The sequence below is a fragment of the Lontra canadensis genome, unplaced genomic scaffold (genome assembly GCF_010015895.1).
Source record: "Lontra canadensis isolate GAN:19392208 unplaced genomic scaffold, GSC_riverotter_1.0 scaffold153, whole genome shotgun sequence".
Classification (NCBI taxonomy): domain Eukaryota; kingdom Metazoa; phylum Chordata; class Mammalia; order Carnivora; family Mustelidae; genus Lontra; species Lontra canadensis.
Window position 1 is genome coordinate 2,652,600 of NW_022631147.1, and position 25,855 is coordinate 2,678,454.

The 25,855-nt window shown below is 43.3% G+C and overlaps 1 protein-coding gene across 7 annotated transcripts in view; it reads right to left on the reverse strand.

Moving 5' to 3' along the window:
• Positions 1 to 25,855, reverse strand: part of MICAL3 (microtubule associated monooxygenase, calponin and LIM domain containing 3) — a 194,640-nt gene that overhangs the window by 107,134 nt on the left and 61,651 nt on the right. For all 7 annotated transcript variants that reach the window (XM_032844447.1, XM_032844446.1, XM_032844444.1 and 4 more), the window contains exons 2-6: positions 5,891 to 6,231; positions 3,974 to 4,181; positions 1,946 to 2,062; positions 1,220 to 1,321; positions 444 to 599 (exon numbers count right to left, since the gene is read on the reverse strand). In XM_032844447.1, the coding sequence (XP_032700338.1) occupies positions 444 to 599; positions 1,220 to 1,321; positions 1,946 to 2,062; positions 3,974 to 4,181; positions 5,891 to 6,154 (847 nt within the window). In that variant the 5' untranslated portion in view covers positions 6,155 to 6,231. The remainder of the gene's footprint in view (positions 1 to 443; positions 600 to 1,219; positions 1,322 to 1,945; positions 2,063 to 3,973; positions 4,182 to 5,890; positions 6,232 to 25,855) is intronic.

Below are 25,855 nucleotides of genomic sequence, written 5' to 3' on the forward strand. Positions count from 1 at the left end.
CATACAATAATCTCATTCCTATCTAGCACGTGGTTTACTTCATGCCCAAATTGGAACACCAGGAGACTGTATACTCAGTATCTAAAGTCAGGTTCTAGAGAACCAGAGAACTACCCATCAGTAGCTTACTGCATCGAGCACCATTACTTAGAGCCACAGCATAGTGGAAAGGGTTGGAGAAGAGTTGGTAAAAGGCAGAACGGCCCCTTAAAAACAAACAAATAAACAGAAACTAAGCCCAGAGCAGCCCTGTCACTGTAAAGAGGATAAAGAACGCTAGAAGAGGAGACAGTGGTAAGGAAAGCACTGGAGAAAGAGTGAGCAGTGGGGCAAATAATAGCAATAATGCCAATGACCACCTACTCTACCAAACCCTCTGAGAGAAAAATCACAAGTAGTTATTTAAATTCTATCCCTATTGCTTTGGAGGCATCTATACCAACCTGTGGCTTCCCTCAGTTCCTGGAAAAATTTTTGGTTGAATATAAAAGCCACTCCACTGATCTCTTCCACTTTGGCTTCTGCTGTTGTATTTCGGTTAATAAAATTTGCTGTAATGGCAATGGCCAGCTTGCCACGAAATTCCTTCCGGCGAAATCCTGGAAGGAAAGAAATTTTCAGGGGAGACCAAGGCTCTCTAGAGAAGAAGGAAGATCACTTCAAACAGGAACAGGTGTTGATGAAGACATTGGGGAACATGTGGAATGGGAATCAATGGGAAAATTTTAGGACGATTCTTCTCTATCTGAAAATAAGGTGTTTACCTGCCAAAAAATACATGAATTTCAGGAAGGAAGTCAAAGTCTCCCATGTACTAACAATGTGAAATCTAACTGACCAGAATACTACTTAGTTCAATGGATTCCACTGAAAGAAAGAAAGAAAGAAAGAAAGAAAGAAAGAAAGAAAAGAAAACAAAAAAGAAGAGAAAGAAAAGGAAGCCACCAGTTTACTAAACATAGATATAATCCTGCAGTGTCAACCAATTAATTACCTCTTAGTGCCCTAACAAAAGTGCCCCGTAAGAAGAGAACCCAAATACCAGTTGGCTAGTGCAAGGCTGAGTCTATCATTCAGTTAGAATAGATAGCACACATAAGCAGATACTAAGGAATGTGGATTCTTTGATGATACAAACTCTCCCCGCAGGGTTGGGTGGGTGGGTGGGGGGTCACCCTTCACTCTGCTATGAACCAGGCAAAGCAGCATTGACCAATACCTTCCAAGGTGTTCCTACGGCCATCCCCTCCGATGATCACTTCAAATTCATATTCTGACACAGGATGGGTTTTGGGGTGGACCAGTGCCCGCCAACCTATCCCTGTGGACCAAAGTCAAAATGAAGGTCTTTACCCAGACTATATTCATACACCTAAGACACCTCTAGATACAAACTGCACAAAACCCCGAACTGAAAACACTAGGAGTAAAAAAGCATGGGATACAAAACACAGGGAAAAAAGCCTTGGAGAAGGCTCACAAAAGAATGTTCCCCACGGGGGCACCTGGGTGACTCAGAGTGTTAAAGCCTCTGCCTTCGGCTCAGGTCATGATCCCAGCGTCCTGGGATCGAACCCCACATCGGGCTCTTTCCTTGGTGGGGAGCCTGCTTCCTCCTCTCTCTCTCTGCCTGCCTCTCTGCCTACTTGTGATCTCTCTCTGTCCAATAAATAAATAAAATCTTAAAAAAAAAAAAAAAAAAAAAGAATGTTCCCCACGACATGATTTGTTATAATGAATACAAGTGCTTGCAACATCTAATAGTATGTCAAAAGCCTCCTCATTAAGCCAAAGTCCCTTGAAAGAGGCTGTACAACTGAAGAAACCTCTTTAACTCGTTCTGAAAACAACCCACAGATTCTTAAACTTTTCTCCATTGAGCTCATCTTTTTCTCACACACTCCATGCCCTTTTATCCTTCCTTCATTGGTTCAACCTAACTCACGTTCATTTTCTTGGTCCTCAGGAGGCTGTACAAGACCTTGGAATTCCACGTTGACATGGATCTCAATGCCCAGGATCAGGGCAACTTTCAAAAGTATTAGCTGAAGCTGACGGATACCTGCAGGAACAAAAAGATGATACCAGTGAGGGCACACTAAAAAGAGAGTACTAGTCAGCAATTACTGCTTGGGTTCTTACCTGCCCACCAACACAGTTTATCCAGATTCTCAAAGCCTCCTGTAGCTGGAGACATTTTCCAAGCCACAGTCTATAGCTTCTTTCTTTTCTTTTCTTTTCTTTTTTTTTAAGGGCAAATACAATTCAGTGCAAGAGATGTTCTAAAAAGACATGCAAGGCACGCCCACCTTTTGGGCTGGGTGTTCAAAACAACCTAAAGTTCTGAGACAACACAGATTGTGGCCAACAGGAGACCTTCTTTTCCATCTTCCCCCGATTCCATCAGAGCCACAGTCATCTAGCGGAATCCACAATCCTGACAGGACAAGGGATTTACCATAGAAGGCAAAAGGTGTACGCCTTGCAGTGGGTTTTCCAGTTTGATACAAAAGGGCTGCACTACTTCCTGAGATTCCCACATCTCCCTTTCATCTTGATCTAATACACTCTTATAAAGTGAGAAGGGGAAACCTTCATCCAACCTTAGTCTTTTACCATTCCCTCTCCCACCACTGGTTTACAGGCACAGAAACTGAGGCTCAAAATGAGTGAAAATCTTGCTCCTTATCACAGTGAGATTTATTTATTCTGTGTCTAATGAGTGACCACCAAGTGTCAGACACGGTAGCAGCCCCAGGCCTACTGAGATAAAAATCTAGTCCCCAATGTAGGACTCTCTTAGCTCCGAAACAAATTCCACATAAGGCACACAAATCCAGACAAATCAAATGACCTTGGTCCTCTCTTAAGACCAATCTCACCTGCAGCCTCTGACTAATGTGGTGTGTGCAGGTCCTCATCTAAGTCATCTTGGTTTTCTCCCCCAGCTTATCACAACCACCACCCTTCTGAGTCACACTCCTAAAGGCTCATTAAATCTCCTTCTAGCACACATTTAATATTTGCAGACAACTAGATTCCAAGATGCTTTACATATGATAGCCCAACAGATGGGCAGAGTGCTTCCTCGGCCAATGGACTATGGCAGCTGCCGGCCAATGTTTGGTGAACTGGCACAACCACTACAAAGAGCAAACAGTCCAACAGTTTGATGTATTTGCAGGACACATCTGGAGGAGCTCAGAAAAAAAGTTCCTTGATAAGAATCTCCTGGAATCATTAACGATGATCAATAAACAAGACTCAAAACTTCATAATGTGGACATTGTCTATTCTGAATCACCTTTCAGACACGCCACTTGACAGTCATGGAGAGAAAACCACTGTCTGCACTGACCTGTATCTACTCTATAGGATCTCAGAGAAGCACAGGCCCAAGCTGAGCTTGGAGATGACAAAATTTCAGCCAGTTATCCACGCTGTAGACCTCACGAGAATCACCTAACCAAATGAATCTCGTTACTGATTTGCCATTGGTGACTAAACTAGGAGGCTGCTTCTAAAACTGTGGTTTCCCCAGTACTGACGCTGCAGCATTTTGTCCTTACGTCAGTAGAGTATCTATCATATCACATTAGAGAGAGCCTCATGCTTGGTGCTTTTTCCACTGGCCCAAGAATCACCAGAGGGTCAAGGCTCAAACTGGTAGTGTTTCCTAGGCTGGCCCAGTGCCCATCCCACCCACTGCAAGTGCTCAGGAAGCGTTCAAGACCCAACTTTAGAAATCCTTAAGTTAAATTCATGTCACAGGAGATAAAACTTGCACTGCAGGTAAGAGTCCTAGGTTATAAACCACCGCATCACAGGTATTTTGACTCCAAGCACAGTGGACGTTAATGATACCAAAACAAATTGGACTATTGAGTATGAATTCCTCAAATAATCTATCTCTTTCTATTGAACAAGTGGGTAGGGGGCAGGCATGGGATCCTGCAGGATTGGTTTTACTTACTGATATGGTCGATAGCTCCAGCACAGAACTTGCCATAGAACTTCTTGGCACCCAGACCTCGCAGATCATGTATGGTGAATGGCCAGAGATGCAAGACATTGTTGCGGGAGAAGGCATCTCGTTTCTCAATAACGACCACTTTAGCTCCCAATAAGGATAAGTCAATGGCTGTACGGAGACCACAGGGCCCAGCTCCAATGATGAGACACTGAAAAACACATCTGCTTTCAGGGCAAAGGCAGCACCTCTTAGGAAAGCTCACATTTCTGTAACAGTTTCATGATCTGATAACCATCATTCCCTAAAGCCTCCAAGTTAGGCTATTCTCCTAAGAAATCTTCAGACCTGTCTGGGTCACAGGAGAGCATCTGCAGTGGCTTGAGAGGAAAGCTGGTGATTGTTATGGACAGAGGAGACTGTTAATTGTTAGTGCTTCACATAAACCCAGCACAGGTTCACCTTGTAGGTCTGCAATATACTGAAGTGGTCATTTCAACAAATGACTTGAAAATCACATGTCACCTTTTATTAACAGGAGAGAACCTTCTGAAAGGTTTTTAAGTCAAGCAGATTTCTGTCCAAGGAGACACAGATTATTAAATACATAGTTCAGAGTCCTGAAGTGAATCTACCACTCAAGGATTCCCAGAAGGTAACTTCCAAGAGCCCAAGTTTTATGTGCTAAAAAGAGTTCTAAAATCACCATCTTAGGACTGAAAATCCAGGGAAATGATGTTAAAAACCCATATTCTAGAGAAGTACTCAAGGTGAGAACGGACACTTAACTAATTTGTATTCTTTTTTTTTTTTTTTAAGATTTTATTTATTTATTTCACAGACAGAGATCACAAGTAGGCAGAGAGGCAGGCAGAGACAGAGAGAGGGGGAAGCAGGCTCCCTGCTGAGCAGAGAGCCCGATGTGGGGCTCGATCCCAGGACCCTGGGATCATGACCTGAGCCGAAGGCAGAGGCTTTAACCCACTGAGCCACCCAGGCGCCCCTGTATTATTAATAAAACACTGCACTCAGTCATGCCTCTCTGAATTTCTTGAATTTTGCTGATGAGTATCTACCAGAGGCAAACCCGTGGGGGAAAGGTCTCTAGGTCTCCACACAGGGCAAATTAAAGCTCATGAAAGGACATTAATAATCTAGTCATGAAGTCGTTTGCAATTTTGTTTCTCTGCTAGTTTTTTCCAAACTTCTCACAAGAAGATGTTTTCACATAAGGAGGAAAGCAGGAAATAGACTGTCCCTTCTCACTTCCCTGTTCCTACCCCCTGCACAGGTGACTGAATACCTCACCTATTTCATGAAAACTCTATTTCCCTAGATCATGAAGAAAGCAAAAGAAATATTTTGGCTCACAAAGCCCTTGTTTATCAAAACAAACCTTTGGAATATGGATAAAAAGAGGTCTGAAGATTGTGGCAGATCCCCAAGTTAGCAAATACTATCTAGACCTTATTAGTCACTGAGTATGGAATGACGACTTTATAAAGATGACATGCCAGGCACCATGAAGCCATGTTCAGACAGGATGCTAACATGGCATGGCTTCTTCTTTGCTAAGCAACCTGCATCCTCCTAATAGTGTGAAATTCAAAACGGAGCTCTCAGCGGGGAAAAAGTTCCTACATCACTTGACTTCAGGGTTGTACTTAAATAGCTAAATCTGTTCAATGTGAATACATGAAATAAGAACAGAATCTGGGATATGGAACAGTCAACTGAACACAGGTAATAGACTCACAAAGTCTGACTTTCTGTACTAAGTCTCTGCTAGACTGTCTAGTTCTCACCCGGTCTACCACTACTCAATCCCTTTCTTTGGCCTACTTGTCCTCACAATCTTTTCTCTTGCGGCTAAATCCTTAGGTCAGTGACCCCAAGGCCTGGGAGAAACCGAACCCTTACCTTGGTGTTAGTGCACGCTTTTCCCTTTTTGTAGTCTTTGTGGCTGCCCCGCTTGTCCAACTTTGCCCACAGCGCTTTGGCTTTCCAGTAGTTAAGCTTGGACTTGAGCTTGTGATAAAAGGAGCGGTAGTCCTTAGGCTTCAGTTCTAGGTGGTCACAGAGCTCTTGGAAGGCCTTGAGGGTCCCCTTGCAGGTGGTGGCCTGCACAAACCGGTCAAAGAGGATGTGAGCGCGATTCATCGTCTCGTTCTTACTGTCCTCCATGCTTCCCCACTCTCAGCACCCCCCAACAAAGGGGGCAGTGGGATGACTGTTGATCCACTTGATTCTGTCACATTAATCTAACAAAAATAAATTAAGAAAAAGGAATCGTTAGCAAATCCAAATTTCTACCTATAAACATTTTTTAGGAGACGTAACTCCTTCTCAGATGAAGTTCTGAAGTATCACAGTCATTTATTCAACAAATGTATATCCTATATCTTCTGAATTCCAGGCACTATCTGTGACACTAGGGATGGAAAGATGAGTAAGACAATGTTGCTTTCAAGGGTCTTACAGCTTAGTGGGTAAGACAGACTCACAAATAGAATGTTAAACGTACTTTGCTAAATGTCATTAGAGAGACAGAGGTGTAAGGGATTTCAGAACGAAGATGATGAGTACCTAATTGTAGTGGGTGCTCGTTGAAGATGAACCTCTGAAAGGTGACAGCTGAGTCTTTCAGGTAAGTCAGTGTTAGCCAGGCAGGGAAGAAGTGTGGAAAGTAGGAAAAGAAATAAAGTAGGAAGGCTTGTGAGTGAGTGACTTTTACAGATGAAAGACTCAAGAATGATTTTTGGGTTTCCAGCTTAGGCCACAGAGTAAATAATGACACCAGGCCAATGAATTAAAAATAGAAGAAAATAGAAGAACTCATTTGTGAGGGGAGAGTAGTGAGTACCCTTTGGCTTATTATGTCTGAACTGCCTTAAGAAAGGTACTTGCTAGGCAGTATTTGAAGCTCAGGGGAATAGCCGGGAACCCAGGCCCAGATTCAGGAGTCATTAGCATACAGATGGTAGTTGCATCTTCAAAAGTGGTACAATCACACAAGGACAGCCCATGGGAAGAGAGAGCCATGGGCCCTGGGTGAGATCTGGGACTCGTCAACTTGTAAGCAATTGGTAGAGAAAGAGGAGCTCTCTAACAAGATTGTGAGGCACAGTGGAGAGAGGTCTGAGGAGAAGCAAAGGGCAGTGTGACATCAGTCTAAGAAGCACAAAGTTCAGAGGCTGCCAAGTCAACAGGGTTTTAAAGGACTGAAAAAGTCCTGCCCCTGCGTGTGGTACACAGCAGGGTGGGAAGACTTTATAGCCATTTCATTTTGCCCACAAACATATCTGAAAGTAATGATAATGTCTACACTTTCCACTTATTAAAAACACCTACACATCAACCACCCTATGTTTGCTGGACAGAAGCTTTAAGATGGGAGAAGGCACTTTACATGCTCCTTTAATGCACTCACTCCCTTGAGTCTGTTTCATCATTTTTGTACCACGTTTCATGCATGTATCATCACAACTTAGAACTCCTACTGGGAGGTGGGAGGCAAAGGGCCAAGAGCAAAAACTAAGGCAGAGTAAGAACAGAGAAGCAGGTGAGAGGAAGGAGATGAGCACTAATATAGCTCCGAGCCCCCTGTGCCAGATATTGGTTGCATGACCTTGGGCAAGTTACTTTGCCTTACCAGGTCTTGATTTTCCCTGGTGTAAGATGAGGGGGCTACACTGGATGGTCCCTAAACTCTTCTTCCAATTCTGAAGTTCTCCGAATTTAGTACTAAGAAAATCCTCACAGTCACAGTGCTCACTCCTGGTGTTCTAGTCTGAACTAGCTCCATCATAGGCACACTAGTGTGTCACACTTGCTACTAGTGTGACAAACAGGGCTGCACTGAAACTTTGCTTTAAAGAAGACTTACTCTTGGAGATGGGGGGAGACAGAGGAAGGGGGGTTGTTGATCCACTGTGGTCAGGAGGGGTACAGAGGTAAGAAGTGACTCACTCAGTTTTTAGAGAAGCAACCCAAGAGTACTGGGAACCATCAAACTGTATGTGCTGAAGAAATCAACCGTCAGAAGAAGGCACCAAGCTCTGGACATGGATGAGACCATGTTCTGTCCTGAAGCTCTTACGTTGGGTAAGCGTCTGTGCAACAGAATCCCCCTTTGTGAAGAAGTAACATTCTTCGTCTCTCTATTCCTTACCATGATATTATAAAGCTAAACCACATCAACAGGAGACCTGTCTTAAGCTTCACGGGAGAAAGCAATAGCTATCTGAGCTAACTGAGAACAGACATTCTCCCTTTACGTCAGCAGACCCGGCACTCTTCACCCAGAACACACGGACTTGACTTCTCATCTCAGATATATACTTACTCAACAACCTCTCCTGGCTCTAGATAGGAAAACTACACTGCTACAAAACACAGCTTGTCTCAATAGCCACTTGGCCAAGAGTCCATCAAGAAACAGAATTAACTGGAACTAACCTCCAGATCCTCCTAAATAAAAGTTTATTCTAGGAAACAATATGCGGCAAGAGAAGTATTTTAAAATTCCTAAAAAGAGTCCATTCTTTTTCTTACATGCCAAGGCTTATCTTAGAAATGGTACATAGTAAAAAGAGGTCTTGCAAAAGCAGAAAAAAGACATGTCTATCCAAAGGCAGAAGGGTAACAGGTAACAACTGATGACTGGAAACAAAGGTCCCAGAGTGACTGCCTCTTGCCTTCCTTGTGTAGATTTCTGTGGCTTTATTTGCATTTTTGGCAAACAGACAGCATTTTGCAATCCTGACCCTCTGCATGCCCGACCTCTGTTCATAGTAGACTTTGACTCCACCAGAGTCATAATGTTTGGAAAGCTTTGAAAACACCTGGTCTGATCACTCTGCCTCTTGTCAAAGAAGAAAACGATTTCTTTTTGTTCCTAAAAAGCAGTCACCTTCTACTCCTTGCCAGCATCTGGAGTACTCAGTACCAGGATGTTCTTGCTGAAACCAACACATTAAAAATCCTGCAACTTTGGGGCACTTGGGTGGCTCAGTTGGTCAAGCATCTGTCTCTTGGTTTTGGCTTGGGTCATGATCCCAGGGTCCGGAGATCAAGTCCCGAGTTTGGCTCCACGTTGAGTGTGGAGTTGCTGGAGACTCTCTTCCTCTCCCACTGCCCCCACCCCCTCGCTTGCATGCATGCAGGTGCTCTTTCTCTCCCACTCAAATAAATAAAATCTTTAAAAAAATCCTGCAACATTATTTCTAAAAGCCTTTCCTCTGTCATAATGCCTGTTTTAAGCTTACAACTCCCTAAAGTGTCTTGGGCATTTATTTTCAAAGAAAAATTCTGCTTTGTACACTAATACCTCCTTGGTGGGCTGCCGCCCACTCTGTTTGAAATATTCACTTCCACAGAGCTACTAACCACCACAGAGAGTTTCCAAATCAACCCCCACCCCAGATGAACACCTTCATTAATAACTGGCCCCCAATCCTTCTGCTGACTTTTGGGTTTCAGCCACAGCTCCCAGACAGCTGCAGACAGTCTGCTCACAAGCAGCAGTCAAGTATTAAATGCACAGTCTAAGGGATTTCGACCTGCAGGTCACTAATGACAACAGATAAATAGAGGTTAAGTTGGTTCCTGGAACAATGCGACAAGCACCCAAGGTAAGAGTACACAAGATTAATTCCCCTGGGTTGCCTCACTTTTCCTACTTTGCAAGCCAAATGACCACAGCAGGAAGATACTCTCAAGTGCTACAGCATTACTCTGTACCTCTGTTGGACTGGGACAGTGTCATTAGCAAGGGGAATCTGGCATTCTGATTCATTCTGAGAGTAGCTGGGGAGAACTCCAAAAGGGCCATTCCTGTTGTCGCCCTCATTTCCCTCATTCCTGAAGGTGAATTCAGATCCTGCTTCTCCTGGCCTCTCCTGGACCATCCCTGTGTGCCAAACATCCTAGTATCCTGGGAAAATTCTGTATTCGTAATTACAGGAACCTACAGACCAGGAAACCTGACCAGAGGGGGCCAGAAATCCTGGGGACTGAAAAGCCAAGGTGTAGAAGGAAGGGAAAGGGGAAGTGAGGAGTCTCAGGAGGGAAGAGGAAGAGGACATGATGCCAGGTTTCCAGAGCACTGGTGCAATTTCTGCAAGTGGACAATATCTTGCATGTTTTGTCCCGTGGAAGCGGACTGCTGACTCAGAAGCCTTGCACATTCCTTGGCTGTGGAGGAAAATGCTGGAGAGGCAGCCTATGAAGTGCATGCAGGAACAGAATTTATGTTTCTATTTACAACAAGAGTAAAAAGCTGTCACTGACTCATGGCCGGTTATGAGAACACTCAATCTCTAACTTAGAGTAGGTGGATGATTATTTGTAGGAGGGGAGAACTATCTTTAAAGATAGAAAAAGGAGCAGGCGCCTGGGTGGCTCAGTGGGTTAAGCCTCTGCCTTCGGCTCAGGTCATGATCTCAGGGTCCTGGGATTGAGCCCTACATCCTCTGCTCAGCAGGGAGCCTGCTTCCCCCTCCCCACCTCCCCTGCCTGCCTCTCTGCCTACTTGTGATCTCTGTCAAATAAATAAATAAAATCTTTAAAAAAAAAAAAAAAAAGAAAGAAAGGAAGGAAGAAAGAAAGAAAAGGGAGGGACACCCTGGGTGGCTCAGTTGGTTATGCAGCTGCCTTTGGCTCCAGTCATGACCCCAGGGTCCTGGGATTGAGTCCTGCTTCAGACTCCCTGCTCAGCGGGGAGTCTCCTTCTCCCTCACCCTCTGCCCCTCCCCATCTCCCACTCATTCTCGCTCTCTCTTGCTCAAATAAATAAATAAAATCCTTAAAAAATAGGAAAGGGAAAGAGAAACAAAACAAGAAAGTAGGAATTATACTTTAAGAGTATGAAACCAGGGATGCCTGGGTGGCTCAGTCAGTTAAGTGTCCGACTCTTGGTTTTGGCTCAGGTCACGGTCTCAGGGTCGTGGGACTGGACCCCGCGTCAGGCTCCATACCCCATGTGGAGACTGCTTAGGAATCTCCCTCTCCCTCTCTTTAAAAAAAAAAAAAAAAAAAAAAAAGAGTATGAAACAGAGTCAAGTTTAATTTTCTCCCTAGCCACTGCAGCATCAATATACCAGCAGATGTGTAAATCTCTGAATCTTATTAAGGAATCTAAGAAATGCTTCTTTCCCTAACCCATTCAGTCAGAGCTGTGACTTGTCTAAAAAGATCTTAGCAGTAAGTAGATCTACAGGAAGGCAGGTTTTGGAATGTGATTAGGAGGAAACTTAGATGAAAACTGCGCTTCAGATTATAGAGATTCCTGTGTGTTTTGTCTCAGAAACAAAGATCAAAGTTTCCAAGTGCCTTGAGCGCTTCATCAGTCTTTCTGCAACAAAGGCCACTCAGGCTACTATCATCTGTGGATGGGAACACTGAGGCCCTCACCTCAGGAGGCAATGAGCTGACTGAACCAGATAGTCTGGGAATGAGACTCCTTGTTGCCTCCTACTATTTCCCATCTCGGGCACCAATGGCGTCTCTCTCACAGCCTTATCTAAGGTTCTGCAGGTACCTAGGAAGCAAGCCCAAAGTACAACTGGGAAAGGAGTCTTTCTCCTGCATTCTTGTTTCTGCACTAGTCCGTCCTCAGCTTGTTTCTAACTTCCCATCCTATTTAGCATCAAACTGACACTCAGCAAGATGCTGAGGACACATGAAACCAGTCTCCACCCTACCTCGGTGCCCTTCCCCAAACCCTAGATCTGCTCTTTAGTCATACTGTATTACTCACTTGCAACTCTCAGTTCACAAAGTCATTACATAAATGGCTCCCTCCTCCACTAAGAGCTTCCTTAGGGTAGGGCCCAGGTCTTTGTAGCTAGAGCCTGACCTTTAGTGGAAACACAATTTCTTTGGAGCTGATGAGGGGAACAGAATCTCCTCAAGGGATTCAGTATGGGAGCCCAGAAGCTCCACACTGGAAGGACCAGTCCTAGGGAAAAGCACTGGCCTTGGCCTCCATGGCTGGGGAAGGTGGAGGAGAACTGGATACATGTTACAGAGACTTCTACCTTGCTACCAAAAAAGTTGTATCTAAAAATGCAAAGGTCAGCCTGGACAGGGAGTGATGTCCTAAGAGACACTAGCAAGAATGTAGCACTCTTCAAGATATGGAAGCAACCCAAGTATCCATCCATAGATGGCTGGATCAAGAAGATGTGCAGGATATATACTAGGAAGTATAACTCAACCATAAAAAATAATTAAATCTTGTCATTTACAACAAGATGGATGGTTCTAGAGGGTATAATGCTAAGTGAAATAAGTCAGAGAAAGACAAATACTATATGCTTTCACTCATATGCGGAATTTAAGAAACAAAACAAATGAACAAACAAAAAAGACCAAAAAAAAAAAAAAAAGACTCAAATACAGAGAACAAACTAGTGGTTGCTACAGGGGAGCTGTGTGGGTGAAACAGAAAAGGAAATTAAGACTACACTTATCTTGATGAACACTGAGAAATGTACAGAACTGCTAAATTATACTGTATACCTGAAACTAATGTAACATTGTATGTTAATTCTACTTGAATAAAAAAAAGTCTTCCCCTTGTTCAATATACTGTATTCTAGACAATCCCTTAATGTTTAGATTTATTCATTTTCTCTAATCAGTTGTTCAGTTTTTAATTTCAACATTTTTAGATCTCATTTCTGAAAGTTTTCTCATATTTTCCTGCCCATTTTTTATAGTCTCTTGCTCTAAAAACCAGTATTTATTCAGTATTTTGCCTATAAAGTTTATTACACTAAGTTATATTATACTCTATTATAATTCCTGGGTTTGTACATGTGCTATTTTTTCTATTGACTGTCACTCATGTTTTTATTATGTTTAGTAATTTTTTTTTTCCAGAGGGGAGGTGGGGAGATAAGGAAGTAGGGGGTAGGGACTAAAGAGAACATTTATCATGATGTAAAAGTAAATAAAATAAATAGGAGGGGCACCTAGGTGGTTCAGTCGGTTAAGAGTCTGTCTTTGTCTCAGGTCATGATCCCGAGGTCCTGGGATCAAGTTCTGCATTGGGGCTCCCTACTCAGTGGGAGCCTGCTTCTCCCTCTCCCTCAGACCCTCCCCCAATTCATGCTTGCATACTCTCTCACAAATGAATAAATAAATATATCTCTTAAAAAATAAATAGGAAAAAATGAATTCAAAAAATTTTTTTTTAAAAATGTAGCACTTTTGTTATGAATTCTCATACCACTTTTTTTTTATTAAAGATTTTTTATTCATTTATTTGACAGAGATCACAAGTAGGCAGAGAGGTAGGCAGAGAGAGGGGGAAGCAGGCTCTCTGCAGAGCAGAGAGCCCGATGCGGGGCTTGATCGCAGAACCCTGGGATCATGACCTGCGCTGAAGGCAGAGGCTTTAACCCACTGAGCCACCCAGGCGCCCCTGAATTCTCATACCACTTTATCCTTTGTTATTACCCTCTCTAGAGAGATCTAAGAGCCTGGGTGGTGTGATCTCTGTGCTCTCTTGAAGTCTCTAATTCTGAAGACATGGTTAAGGCCCTATCTTCTGTTTTATACCTTCTCTAACTTTATTTTACACCAGAAAAACAAGGAGTCAAAAAGAACAATGTCCCCCTCCAATCTAAAAAGAACAATCCCTGAGGCTGGTTTCTTATAAATAGTTTCCTCATCTACAAAATGAAGTAATACCCACAAGATCACAGAGTTTTGCAGGAACTGAAGTAATGAATGTGAAATGTTCAGCAGTGCCAGGCACACGGCAGGACCCTGTAAGTGGCAGTAGTTATTATTAACCAGTTGTTTATAATCCCGGCAACAAAAGGTTATACTCCAGCTAATAAATGGCTCACACACTAGGACTCGAGCGCTCAGATAGCTTTGTTTTTTTAAAAGAAAAATGTTTCAAAACTTTCTTTGTTCCATCATTGCTCTGCACCCTCTCCATTCCATCTGTTCTAGAAGGTATGATAATGGTGGAGGGCTATAGGAATAAGATTTGTGTAAGTTCCTACCAAACTTAAGTATTAAAACAAGAAAGATGGATTTCCATCAATAATGGTAAAAATAGCTAACGAATTGCACGAACAGTTACTAGCTGTCAGGTATTACATCTGCACCTCAATCCTCTGAGGTAGAATCCATTCCCTCCATTTACAGATGGGGAAACTTCAAGTTGAAGAGCTTTATTTATTTATTTATTTTTAAAAGATTTTATTTATTTGACAGAGGGAGAGAGATCACAAGTAGGTAGAGCAGCAAGCAGAAAGTAGAGGGGAAGCAAGCTCCCCGCTGAGCAGAGAACCCAATGCGGGGCTCGATCCCAGGACCCTGAGATCATGACCTGGGCTGAAGGCAGAGGCTTAACTCCCTGAGCCACCCAGGCGTCCCTCAAGTTGAAGAGCTTTAAAGGCCACATGGCAAGAAAGTAATGCAGCCGTGTTTTGCATCCTGAGCTATTTCTGAGCCCAAAGCCTCACCACTATGAGACACCACCTGAGAACACAGCTGGAGAAATAAAGGCGCAATGGAAAGCATACTCCCAGTCCCTTGCTGCCTGAGAGCCAGAACCTGCAGGTGTACACACAGATCACAGACAGACCCTGCCTGTTATGAAGGTCGCTGCTCAGCTACCGACAGGCAGTTTCAAGCAAATTTAGTAAGGATATACAATGCACGATTCTTTTTCTTCTCACAAGTTATCGCTGCATCTGCTCCTTTGAAATGGAGCCCTTTCATAAATGGCAGTAAGGGCGGTCTGGTTTCACAGCAATTCTTCCCATTGGCTGCTGAAGGGCAAGACAACTAAAATAGTACTAGCAGAGTTCTTATCAGTCTGCATTCTTCAGGAGGCTCTCCCACCCCAGCCAACAGCAACACCTTTGAGAAGTCCATTACAAAGAATGTTTGAATCCTCTACTGCCATCCCAGGCATTGTAAGAACTCAGGGCACGACAGAAGGTGAACCTCAACCTACCCACTACTAAGAGGACAGCACTGAGTTACAAAGACCCGGGCTCCCAGGGTGATGAAGGGCCTCTGGCCGGGAGAAAGGCTCACTGAGGTTGTGGGAAAGCACAACCCAAAAGCTGCTCTTCTACAAGGGGGTGCGCTCCCATCTACTTTGTTCAGTTCTATGCACCAGTTCTAGGAACACAACAGATGTTCAATGAGGTTTTGCTGACTAAAGGGGACACCAAGCCAGGTACACCCACTGCAGACTCAGGAAATAATCTGGCTGACACCTGGGCAGAGTGCTGGGTAGGGCCAACTAAGCACAGGGGCTCATACAACACCAATGTTGTGTTTATGTCCAAAGGGACACAAACACCCCCGTAAAGATGACTGTAGAACGGCTGGGAAAAATTTGAGGTCCTGTAAAGGCACTAACTCTGTCACATCTTAATGATCTGCCTTCCCCAGGGGCAGACCTGCAGCCAGAGCATTCCCAGAACATACAAACAACTGGCAAGAGATTAACCTGGAATAGAATTTGGGGTTTCTCAGTTGTACAGTCTGCCTACTACCAGTTACCATGAATCACAAAATACACAATGGTCAGGGCTGGGTAGGATCTGAAAGATCATCTAACCTAGCCAGCCATCCCACACTTGCATCTTCTATATACCAGCCACAACACAGGAACACCTCCAATGACAGGCAACTTTCTATCTTAGGAAGTAGTCTTCACAATCTTCCATCCGTTTGAAATGCTAATTTCCCAGGGACTCAATTTCTATGTAGAAGACCAAAATCATTCTGCCCATCATTTTTTTACCCAGTGGTCCAAAATGTCCCTCTAAGTGACATCCAGAACAAAACCAGTTCCTCTCTTTTACGCAACAACCTTCCAAATATTTGCTATCTACACATTCTCCTTCAACTGTTTCAATTTTGACATGGTTTTCAGTTTACCTTCTTTAGCATTCTTTGACAAACTCCCATCACTAATGTCTATACCCATCTCATCTGCATTTCCTCCTGTAACAGTGAGCAGACAACTATCCACATGCTGACCTGAAGCAACCCTCCATCTGTGCACCCAATCCCATCCCCTCCTACTCAACTACATGGCCTCCCACACTGGTCCCTCTCTCCCGCATTAACCTCCTCCCCCAAACTGAACTATTTCCATCAACGTAACACCTCTCTCTCTCATTTTTAAAAACCATCCCCTATCCCCATGTCCTCTGACTAGCTTACTCCACTCCCAGAAAGAACTGCCTGTGGTCACAACTTTTTCTTCTCCCACTTTCTTTTGAACCTACAGCAATTAGCTTGATCCCTACCACTCCATGGAAATGTCTCATCAAGGAAGTGCATCATTTCCCTACTGTCAAATCTAACAGCCAATTCTCAATTCCTAGTGTCCGCAACCTATCTGCAGTGTGAGTCACAGCTGATCAACCCTCTTCTTTGCCTCTAGGACACCACTCTCTTGGTTCTCCTCCTGCCTCACTAGCCACTTCCCTGTGTCCTCTGCTGGTCCCTCACACATTGCCATCTGCTGCATGTTGAAATGGCCACAGGATCACCTCGTTTTGGGCACTCTTCTCAATCTACATCTACTCCCTAAAGATCACTGATGGCTTAAAATTTTTAAATTGTACACACAGTTATCTCTCTGTAGGTATAATTTTTAAAACTTTCATAGTTTACCCTTACTACTGAGATATTCTGATGTTCTGTATTCTATTTCACTAAAAAAAAAAAAAAATTACTGATCCCCACTGTATTGATTTCATGACCCATTAAGGAGACACAATTCACTTTGAAAACCCTCCAGTCCCATGGCTTTAAGCACCATTTCATAGTAGAGATAGTTGATGGCGCTCCAATATTTATTTTCGCTCTTCTGAACTTGTATAACCAATTGTTTATTTGACACCTTTTACCTGGATATACGACAGGCATCTCAAATTTAACATACACAAAACCAAGTACTTGGTTCCCATTCTTACCCTCAGCCTGCTTCTTCCTCAGTATTCTTCATCTTAGCAAATGATACCACCTTCCACCTACTCACTCAATCCAAAAACCTTAGAATTATCCTAATTTCTGTCACATCTCATGTTCAGTTTCTCAGTAACTTTGGTCTATCTTCAAAACACAGAGCCAATCCAACCACTTTTCACCATCTCTTCTTTTACCATCTTCACCAAAGTCACGATCATCTCTTACTTGGATTACTGCAATAGCCTCTCTCCCCTTCCACTGTCCAAATTCTACTCCCTAACCCCAAATATTTTCTACACAGCAGCCCTAGCTTTCACTTAAACGTGAGTCAAATCAGGTGATACACCTTTGCTCAGATGCTCCAATGGCTTCCCACCCTATAGCTAAATCCAAAGTCCTTACGATGGCCTCTAAGGCCTTGAGTGGCCTGTCCCCACTTCCGTATCTCCTTGTTTATGTCCTACCACTCTCCCTTACACTCCTTGGGCTCTAGCTAGACTGGCCTCTTCCTGTTCATCAAGCACCCTCAGCAGGCTGTGCACCCAGAGTCTCTGACCTTCCCTGTCTCTTGCCTGGTGATCTCCACCCAGACAGCTACACGCTTTCTTCCCTACTTTCTTCAGATCTTTGCTCAAATGCCACCTAATTAATCAAACCTTTCCTGACCACCTACATGAAAGAATACCAACCTCCTATCACCCTTGCTTTATTTTTCCTCTGGCATTTGTTATCACTTGACACAGTATGTGGTTTATTTGCTTATTGTCTACCTCCTCCAGCCGAAAGGAGGCCCAACTAAAAAAAAGTAAAGAGCTTGACTGAAATGTACCCTGAACTGTTGATACATACTGTATAGTACATCTCCAAATTCTTATTATTCTAAAATATGTCTCCCTAACCCTATACTTATGTGCTTTGTTTTCAAGACCCCTCAGAACCTTTTAACTACTTTCACTGAATTTCATCTTGTTTGACTCAGCCAGAGCCATGACTATAGCTCCCATCTTGGGGAAAAATCAAATATTTTTACAATGGCCTACAAGACCTTGTAGCAGTATTTCACATAATTTTGGTCTCAAGGTTCCTTTATACTCTTAAAAATATTGAGGGCCCAAAGATCTATCTATATTTAATGCATTTAAGGTTAAAAGAGAAAAAAATTTCAATAGTTATTAATTCATTAAAAAATAACAATCCATTATATAGCCACATAATTAACATATTTTATACAAAACAAAAATATTTTCCAAAACAAAATTTAGTGAGAAGAGTGGTGTTTTTACATTTTTGCAAAGCTCCTTAATGTCTGTCTTATGAAGACAGCTGGATTCCTGTATCTGCTTTCTACATTCCATCTGTTGCAACACACACATATCATGTAGCCTCCAGAAAACTCCACTTACACTCATAAGTATAACAGAGTAGAAAAGGCAAATAATAACATCTTAGTATTCTTGTGAAACACCTAATGGACGCCCTGAAAAGGTCTCAGGGAGCCCTAAAATCTACACCCCATACACAACTTACCCCTCTCCTAACCTCTTCCTGCTACCCATCGTGCACACTCCCTCAGCCAGACTAGCCCCTTTGCTGTCCCTCATACACACCAGACACACACCTCAGTCGTTGCACTAGCTGCTCCCTTTGTCTGAAATACTCTTCCTTCAGATCATTCATGCATACAAAAAGAACTGAGCAGCCATTATGTGCTGAGAACTTTTCTAGGTTCTTGAAATAATACAGTGAGCAGAGGGAAAAACACTCTCATCTTCAAGGGCAGAAGTCTTCTGATGGAGCTGACAGGAACACAGTTAACTCCTCCACTACCCTTGGGTATTCATTCAAATGTCACCTCTCTAATGTGGCCTTCCCTGACCACATTATTTAAAAGGGACTCGCCACTCTGCGTATCCCCTTTCCTGGTTTTCCCCAAACTACTTAAGTTGTTATTTATTTATTGTCTATCTTCCTCTCTAGAATGCAAGCCACATGAGGATAAGGATTTTTGCCAATTTGTCCACTATTGTTTTATTATTATGCCTGGGACAGTTCCTGGTTCATAGCAGGTATACAATAATTACCTCTTGAATAAATAAGTGAATAGGTAAATATACTTCTCCAGCCTGCCGAGGCAGAATTCTGTTAGGATTTGAGACTAAGTCATATCAAATGAAAACAGATTGAGTATCTTTGAGCAAATGCCATCAGGGTAGGAGAAGGAGTACACATACAGAGATCAGGGTATCAATCCCACAAGGAGAATCTGGATGGTTTCTACCCTCTGCTCTGCTGATGATTTGGTCCTTCCACATGACCACTACATGCTCTAGACCTGCCTTATCCAGGCACTGCCCAGGAGGCCACTGCACCCAGCTCAGGACCTGCAAGGAGAGCAGGACAGGAGCCAAGACCTAGAGACAGCTTTGTTTCAACAGCCAAACAGGTTCAAAGCCACTGTCCCCTATAAAAAGAAACTGGGTTTTAGAAGAGTGGTATCAGTGGCATGAAATGCTATACAACAGGCCCCAGCCCACTTCCCTAGAGAGATAAGGGAAGCAGCCATAATATTTCTAAATCCAAGTTGCGTGTGTAGTTTTTAAATCTGCATCAGAAAACCACGGACCTGTCTTAAGCCCAGGGTGTCTGAAAAGGCAGCACTTTTTCACTCAAGGCAGGATTACAAAGGGGAGCCAAGGGTGATAGTGCGTTTCACTATTCACCAGCTTCTCTGATAAGGCTGCCCAGAGATTAGGTGGAGAGGTAGGGAGGCAAACACAGACAGATAGCGTGACACTTGAAATACCAGCTTCAGAAGTGGAATAGAGATGGGATAAAAACTTTTCTAAGCTGCTGGAGAGAAAAAATTAAAAAGTCAGCCGTGCAGCCTGATGTGGCCACACCACACCATCACATCCAACCACAGATGGGGCCTCAATTCTATCCAGCAATTCTTTCGTGGAACTCACTCTGGTTCCTGTACCCCTGGCTCTGTGTTCTCAGGTCCCCCACTCCATAACCCCTTCCATTCTCAATGCTTTTGCCTCTCACATGGTCAAGAAAAGAGTAAAGGATGCCCTCACCCTCCTGCTCCCCCATCTCAGAGAAAAGTCCCACCAGCCAGAGGCTGCCCAGCCTATCCACGTGGTTCTCCTCTGAATCTGGGTCCACCTACTAGCGTACATTTCCCCATTTTAAGCATTTGTAAGTGTACAGCTTGGTGGCATTAAGTACACCCATGTGTTTATAACCATCACCACCATCCATGTGTCACACATTTTAAACTTTTTCACTACCAGCTTACTTCTCCTTTAGCCTGCCAATATGCTGGAGTCTCTCCATGTTACACACAGACACAGACACCCCCCACCCCCACCCCAGCCATGAAACCAGTATGCCCACCAACCTACCAATCTCTCCCACCTGCTTTCATAACTGAGGTTCCTGGAAAAGCAGTCAATTTTTCTGTTACCACTTCATGACTCTTCAATCTGGCTTCTGTCTCCATCACTCCACGGAGATTGACAATAGCTTCCTAATTGTGAAAGGCTCAGACACTTCAATCCTTATTTTACTTGTTCCCTCTCAGTAGCTCTTCCTAGAAACTGCCCCTCCCCTGGCTCTATCTCCTGCTTCTCCTACTACTATTCTCATTGCTGCTCATCTCTCTCAAATGGCTCCAATGATTTCATGTGTCCCTGTCTTTCATAAAATTGGATGACCCCTAAACTTTTACCTTTTGTGACCTTGCTGAGGTCCAAATGCTAAGTATCTTCACCTAAACATCCCGTATTACCTCAGACTGAGGAATCCAAAATTTCTGCTCTCCTCCCCCAATTTACACCGTGTTATACAGTCTAACGCTACAACCATCCACAAATCAAATGGAAATCATCTTAGACCCTTCTCTGTCTTCACCTCTCAATCCAATCAACCAAAAGCAAAGTCCCACTGATTCTAACTCTCTAGGACTTCTATTTATAGAGTTAATACTCACTACCATTATCGTGGTAAAAGTATCCACAATGTATTATAATAGCTTTTTAATCTTTTTTTTTTTTTTTTTTAAAGATTTTAGGATTGCCTGGGTGGCTCAGTGGGTTAAGCCTCTACCTTTGGCTCGGGTCGTGGTCTCAGGGTCCTGGAATCAAGCCCCGCATCGGGCTCTCTGCTCAGTAGGGAACCTGCTTCCCCCCCTCTCTCTGCCTGCCTCTCTGCCTACTTGTTTTCTCTCTCTGTCAAATAAATAAGTAAAATCTTAAAAAAATAAAAAACAAAAAAAGATTTTATTTATTTATTTGAGAGAGAGTGAGAGAGCAAGCACAAGTGCGGAGGGGAGCAGACTCCTCACTGAGCAGGGCTTGATCCCAGGACCCTGGGATCATGACTTGAGCTAAAGGCAGACATTTAACTGACTGAGCCACCCAGGTGCCCCAGCCTTTGAATCTTAATTCCCTTCCGATCCACCCTCCACGAGTGCCAAAGTGTTCCTGTTTAAGAGCAAGTGTGATTCTTTGCCTCTGATGTGATATTACAACCCTCCACTATCTTTAGGAAATAATCCAAACCATCAGCAAGGTTCAGAAGGTCCACCAAGATGTAACACCAGCCTTCTTTCCTACACTTCCAAACACAAACCATTTTCTTCAGTCACACTTGCAGTTACTGGGATGTACCACACTCTTACAAACTTCTTAAACTTTATTTGTGTCATTCCCCTTTGCCTAGTATGCCCTTTCTCCCTGTCCATTGAAATGACCCCACCTACCCACCCCCCCACCCCGCCCCCATCAAAGTTCATCACTTCCTCCTCTGTGTCTCTTCTCACCTTGGTACATATCTCTCTTTCAACACTTAGCAATGGCTCTGGAATTAAATCCATTTCTGTCTACCCATTACTCATGCGATGTTAGGAGTTAGAGTAATTCATTTTTATTGCACTTAGTACACATGTTTGTGGAAAAGCAGATGCCAGGAAAGAAGAAAAAACATAAAGGCTTATTTGGGCCACACTGTTTAATGTCACAGAAGAATAGAAAAGGGGAAAAGGTATTTGTGTTACAATTAGTTTGTTATTGACCTGTTATTGATTTAGGGTGTGAGAGAAAGACAAGTGGCCAAACTGAGGTCCCTAAGACATCTCTGGACAGTTCCTGATTATAAAAAGGATCACTACTTTCAATTCACATTCCAGAATGGTATTACCCTTTTTCAGATACCAAATGATCCCTAAGTTACTGGAATTGTGATTTTGAAGCTCTCAAATTAGAGCATCTAAAGAAAAACAATGCCCCCTATGGTTCTTGGAGATGGGAAAGGGGAAGGAAGGGAAAGACAAAGCAAGCAAAGTATGAGAAGAGTGGCTGTAACTCAGGAGTGCTAAGAGAAGCTGTTTCAGGAGGCTGACAGCAAAAAAGAGATCCTGATTTCCCAGCAAGGTAGATGTGCCCCCTCCACCTCAAATCCATGAACCAAGCCAACCAACTAGATCTGCCTCGGCTCCAGGCCACAGGAGGTGGGGCTACCTGGCTCCAAAGCCATGGTTTCTTCAACCACTTTCATAGAAAAAACTTCAGTTGTTCTCTCCAAAGCAGAAATAAACCAAGAGGGCTAATTTTAAACCATCTCTATAGAATATACTTTCCCTTCTGAATTAGCTTAAAAGGGTATGGAACTGAGGCATAATTTTCCCAGTGAGACAGAAGTCTTCTCTGTATCAAATGCTCAAGGCCAACCCCTACTCTACTCTGAGTCTTGTTGAGCTCTGACATCAGATGATCACTCCCACAGCTGTATGTCTAACTCCTTCACAAGGGAAAGAGTCCATTTGGTTAGAAATGAAACATCCAGGGGCGCCTGGGTGGCTCAGTGGGTTAAGCCGCTGCCTTCGGCTCAGGTCGTGATCTCGGGGTCCTGGGATCGAGCCCCGCATCGGGCTCTCTGCTCGGCAGGGAGTCTGCTTCCCTTCCTCTCTCTCTGCCTGCCTCTCTGCCTGCTTGTGATTTCTGTCTGTCAAATAAATAAATAAAATCTTTAAAAAAAAAAAAAAAAAAAAAAAAAAAAGAAATGAAACATCCAAAGAAAGGGAATAACAACAAACTTTTCTTTTTTATGTTTAAGGAATATTAAAAATTCCCTAAGCAACACTCTGGCAGGGTCTTCAAAGTGTATAGCCCACAGCTACTACCTACTTGCACCACCCGTAGCCCCTGGGAATGACCCCCCCACCCTGTCCAAGGGGGTGCTGAAGTACTGCTGACACATTAGTTTCTACTCTCCCAAAGACCAATCATCAAAAACCAACTGACACAAGGCCTTTGGGCTCCAAAATTCCACTACTCAGGGCTCAAAGCCAGCAACCTATGAAGTTTTTCTACAGAGTATTAATTAATCTTTACTTACTTTAGTGCCAATGAGTTTAGAGTTTAGGTGATATAGCCCTGAAAGGGCCTAAAAACTATATTCCCCATCCATTCCTGTCCTAAAACGCCAACACCGCCAAGAGGCCCAGGGCTGCCACCAGGCAGTCTTCTCTGGCTTGGCAGCAGCACAGTATAAGGTTACAAGCTATTCCTTGCCCACTGCCCGATTTTCTAAAATGCTTGCCTAATTTATTACAGACATAGGACAACTGCTAATTGACCTGCTGGCTCTGGCATTTAGAAGGTAAACACTTTGGCTTGCTCCATGGACTGAAATCTAGAAACCAACAGAACCCAAATGCTCCCTAGGGGCTATTATAAAGTGTTACTTACTACTTGACCCTCTCACCATTGTGGCTTAGGCAGGTCCAACTCCAGGGAAGCCATCCTTGGGAGGAAGGCACCAAAGGATGCCACCTGCCCTTTCACAAACTGAGACTTCTATGCGTGTAGTCATGAGTCAAGACTACTCAACAGCAAGCATTACAAGCTGAAGTGGGTGCATCTCACCCTCTAAGGTTCCCCTTATGAGTATTAAGTATACCACCTTGAGAAATATCACTCACTTTGGGACAGAAAAAAGAAAGCATTCTAACTTAAATCTGTATTTGATCCAAATACTGGGCATGACAGACATAAAGACTAAGTGTTAAAAAAGACCCTTAACTAACAACCTTATATCTCCGAAGACACCTGACCGGAAGCACCAGAGAACCTCCAAGTACAGTGTGAGGATGGCAGGAACTCAATAATTTTCACACCAGGATGACATCAAACCGGGCAGCCTCGATTTGTGCTCTGGCTGCCCACCTCCTGTGTGGCAATTTAACCCACCTGTTTGTATTAAAGCCTCAATTCCCACTCGTAACAGTGAAGGTAGGCAGGACCCCTGCCCTCATGACTTATGGCTCTGGAAGAGAAAGTCAGTAATCACCCAATATGAAACAAACTTTGCTACAATCCAACTAGGTAGAGTGAAATTTGGGGTGAAGGCAGGAAAATGTTTTCACCTCATTTTCAGTCACCTAGACAATTTGGGGAGGAAAGCAGAAGAGGATAAAGAGGTTAGAAAATATACAGACAACTGGAAACATTACTTAACCTTTCTTCCCACTGAACCTTCAAATGGAACCGCTGAGAATGGCCATATCGCAAGGTTCTAGTTGCACTGAAATAGTCTGCTTACCCTGTAACCTGGGCGTTAACAGCAGTAAAAAGGCCAAACAGCAAGGGAAAATAAGAGGCATGAGATCAGAATAAACCACAAACTGAGTAACTGGCCTCTGGGCCCTAGAGAGCCCGAACTGCTCACCTTTTAGCCTCACAAAAGAAACAGAATTGGCTGGTAGTTCAACCAGGTTAGGTGCTGGATGCACTGGGCAGAGCAAGTGGAGAGGAGCCAGGCAAGAGCCACAAGCTGTGCCAGATTCCTAAGAGAACCCTCCAGGACTTGGCCAAGAGCCAAGAGGACTTTGAGTAGGGCTTTGGTTGCCTGAAAAGAGTAGCACTTAGGCAGGAGCTCAGGATTGGAAGGGATGTTTTTCTAAACAACTTTGGTAAGGTATAACTTACATACACAAAGAATCACCTGTTTTAAGTGTACAATTCAATGATGTTTAGTAAATTTACCAAGCTATGCAACCATCACCACTAAACCTAGTTTCAGAACATTTCCATCACTTCAGGGAGGCTTTTTAATAACTCCCAAACCTGAAGATGATTATGGCATAGTCAGGTTTAAGAGGCTAAAGAATATGAAGAAAGATGTTAGTATCCATTTGCTATTGCTGCCAATTCAGCACCTGGAAAGGAATTCAGAGCAAGCCACAGAAGAGAAATCACAGCCGTCTCATCTGAAAAGCACTTGGCTGGGCTTAGCTTGAGGGACCTGGAAACTTACACAATTTTTTTTTAAGAAGTAACAAATGCTGCTAATAGTGGTTCCCAAACTAAAAGGAAGACTACCTTAATCTGTTTACATTTTCTGGCACCCTCCCCCAATGATGTCTCAGTAGTACTACTGCACAAATCTCTCTTCGTCAGGACAGATTTTAAGTACTAGGGCAAAAGAATCAAACAGATTTCAATTAAATCTTGAAGCAGACACTGTCACTTCCCTCCTGACAGCTGTGTACTTTCAAAAGCACAGTGTAAAACAAGAGGTCTTGAATCCCAAACCCAATAATTTTCCAAACCACTGATCAAACAAAAGAATTGAAATTTATGAAAAAAATGCATTAACCTTTTTGAAAACCATAAACATACAGGCATCTTAATTTTACCCATGGGATTGTAGGATTTTATAGATGCCTTTTATCCTGAGATTGATGTTGGTCAAAAGCCATCGATTTTTCTTCATATGCAGGATTAAAAAAAAAAAAAAAGCAGCAATGAAGGGACAACTGAATCAGAAAATCAGGAAAGGTTAGAAGGCTACAGGTCCACAACTCCCAAATACACAACTGAATTGCTTAGACATGAATACACTTCCCTGAGTGCATTT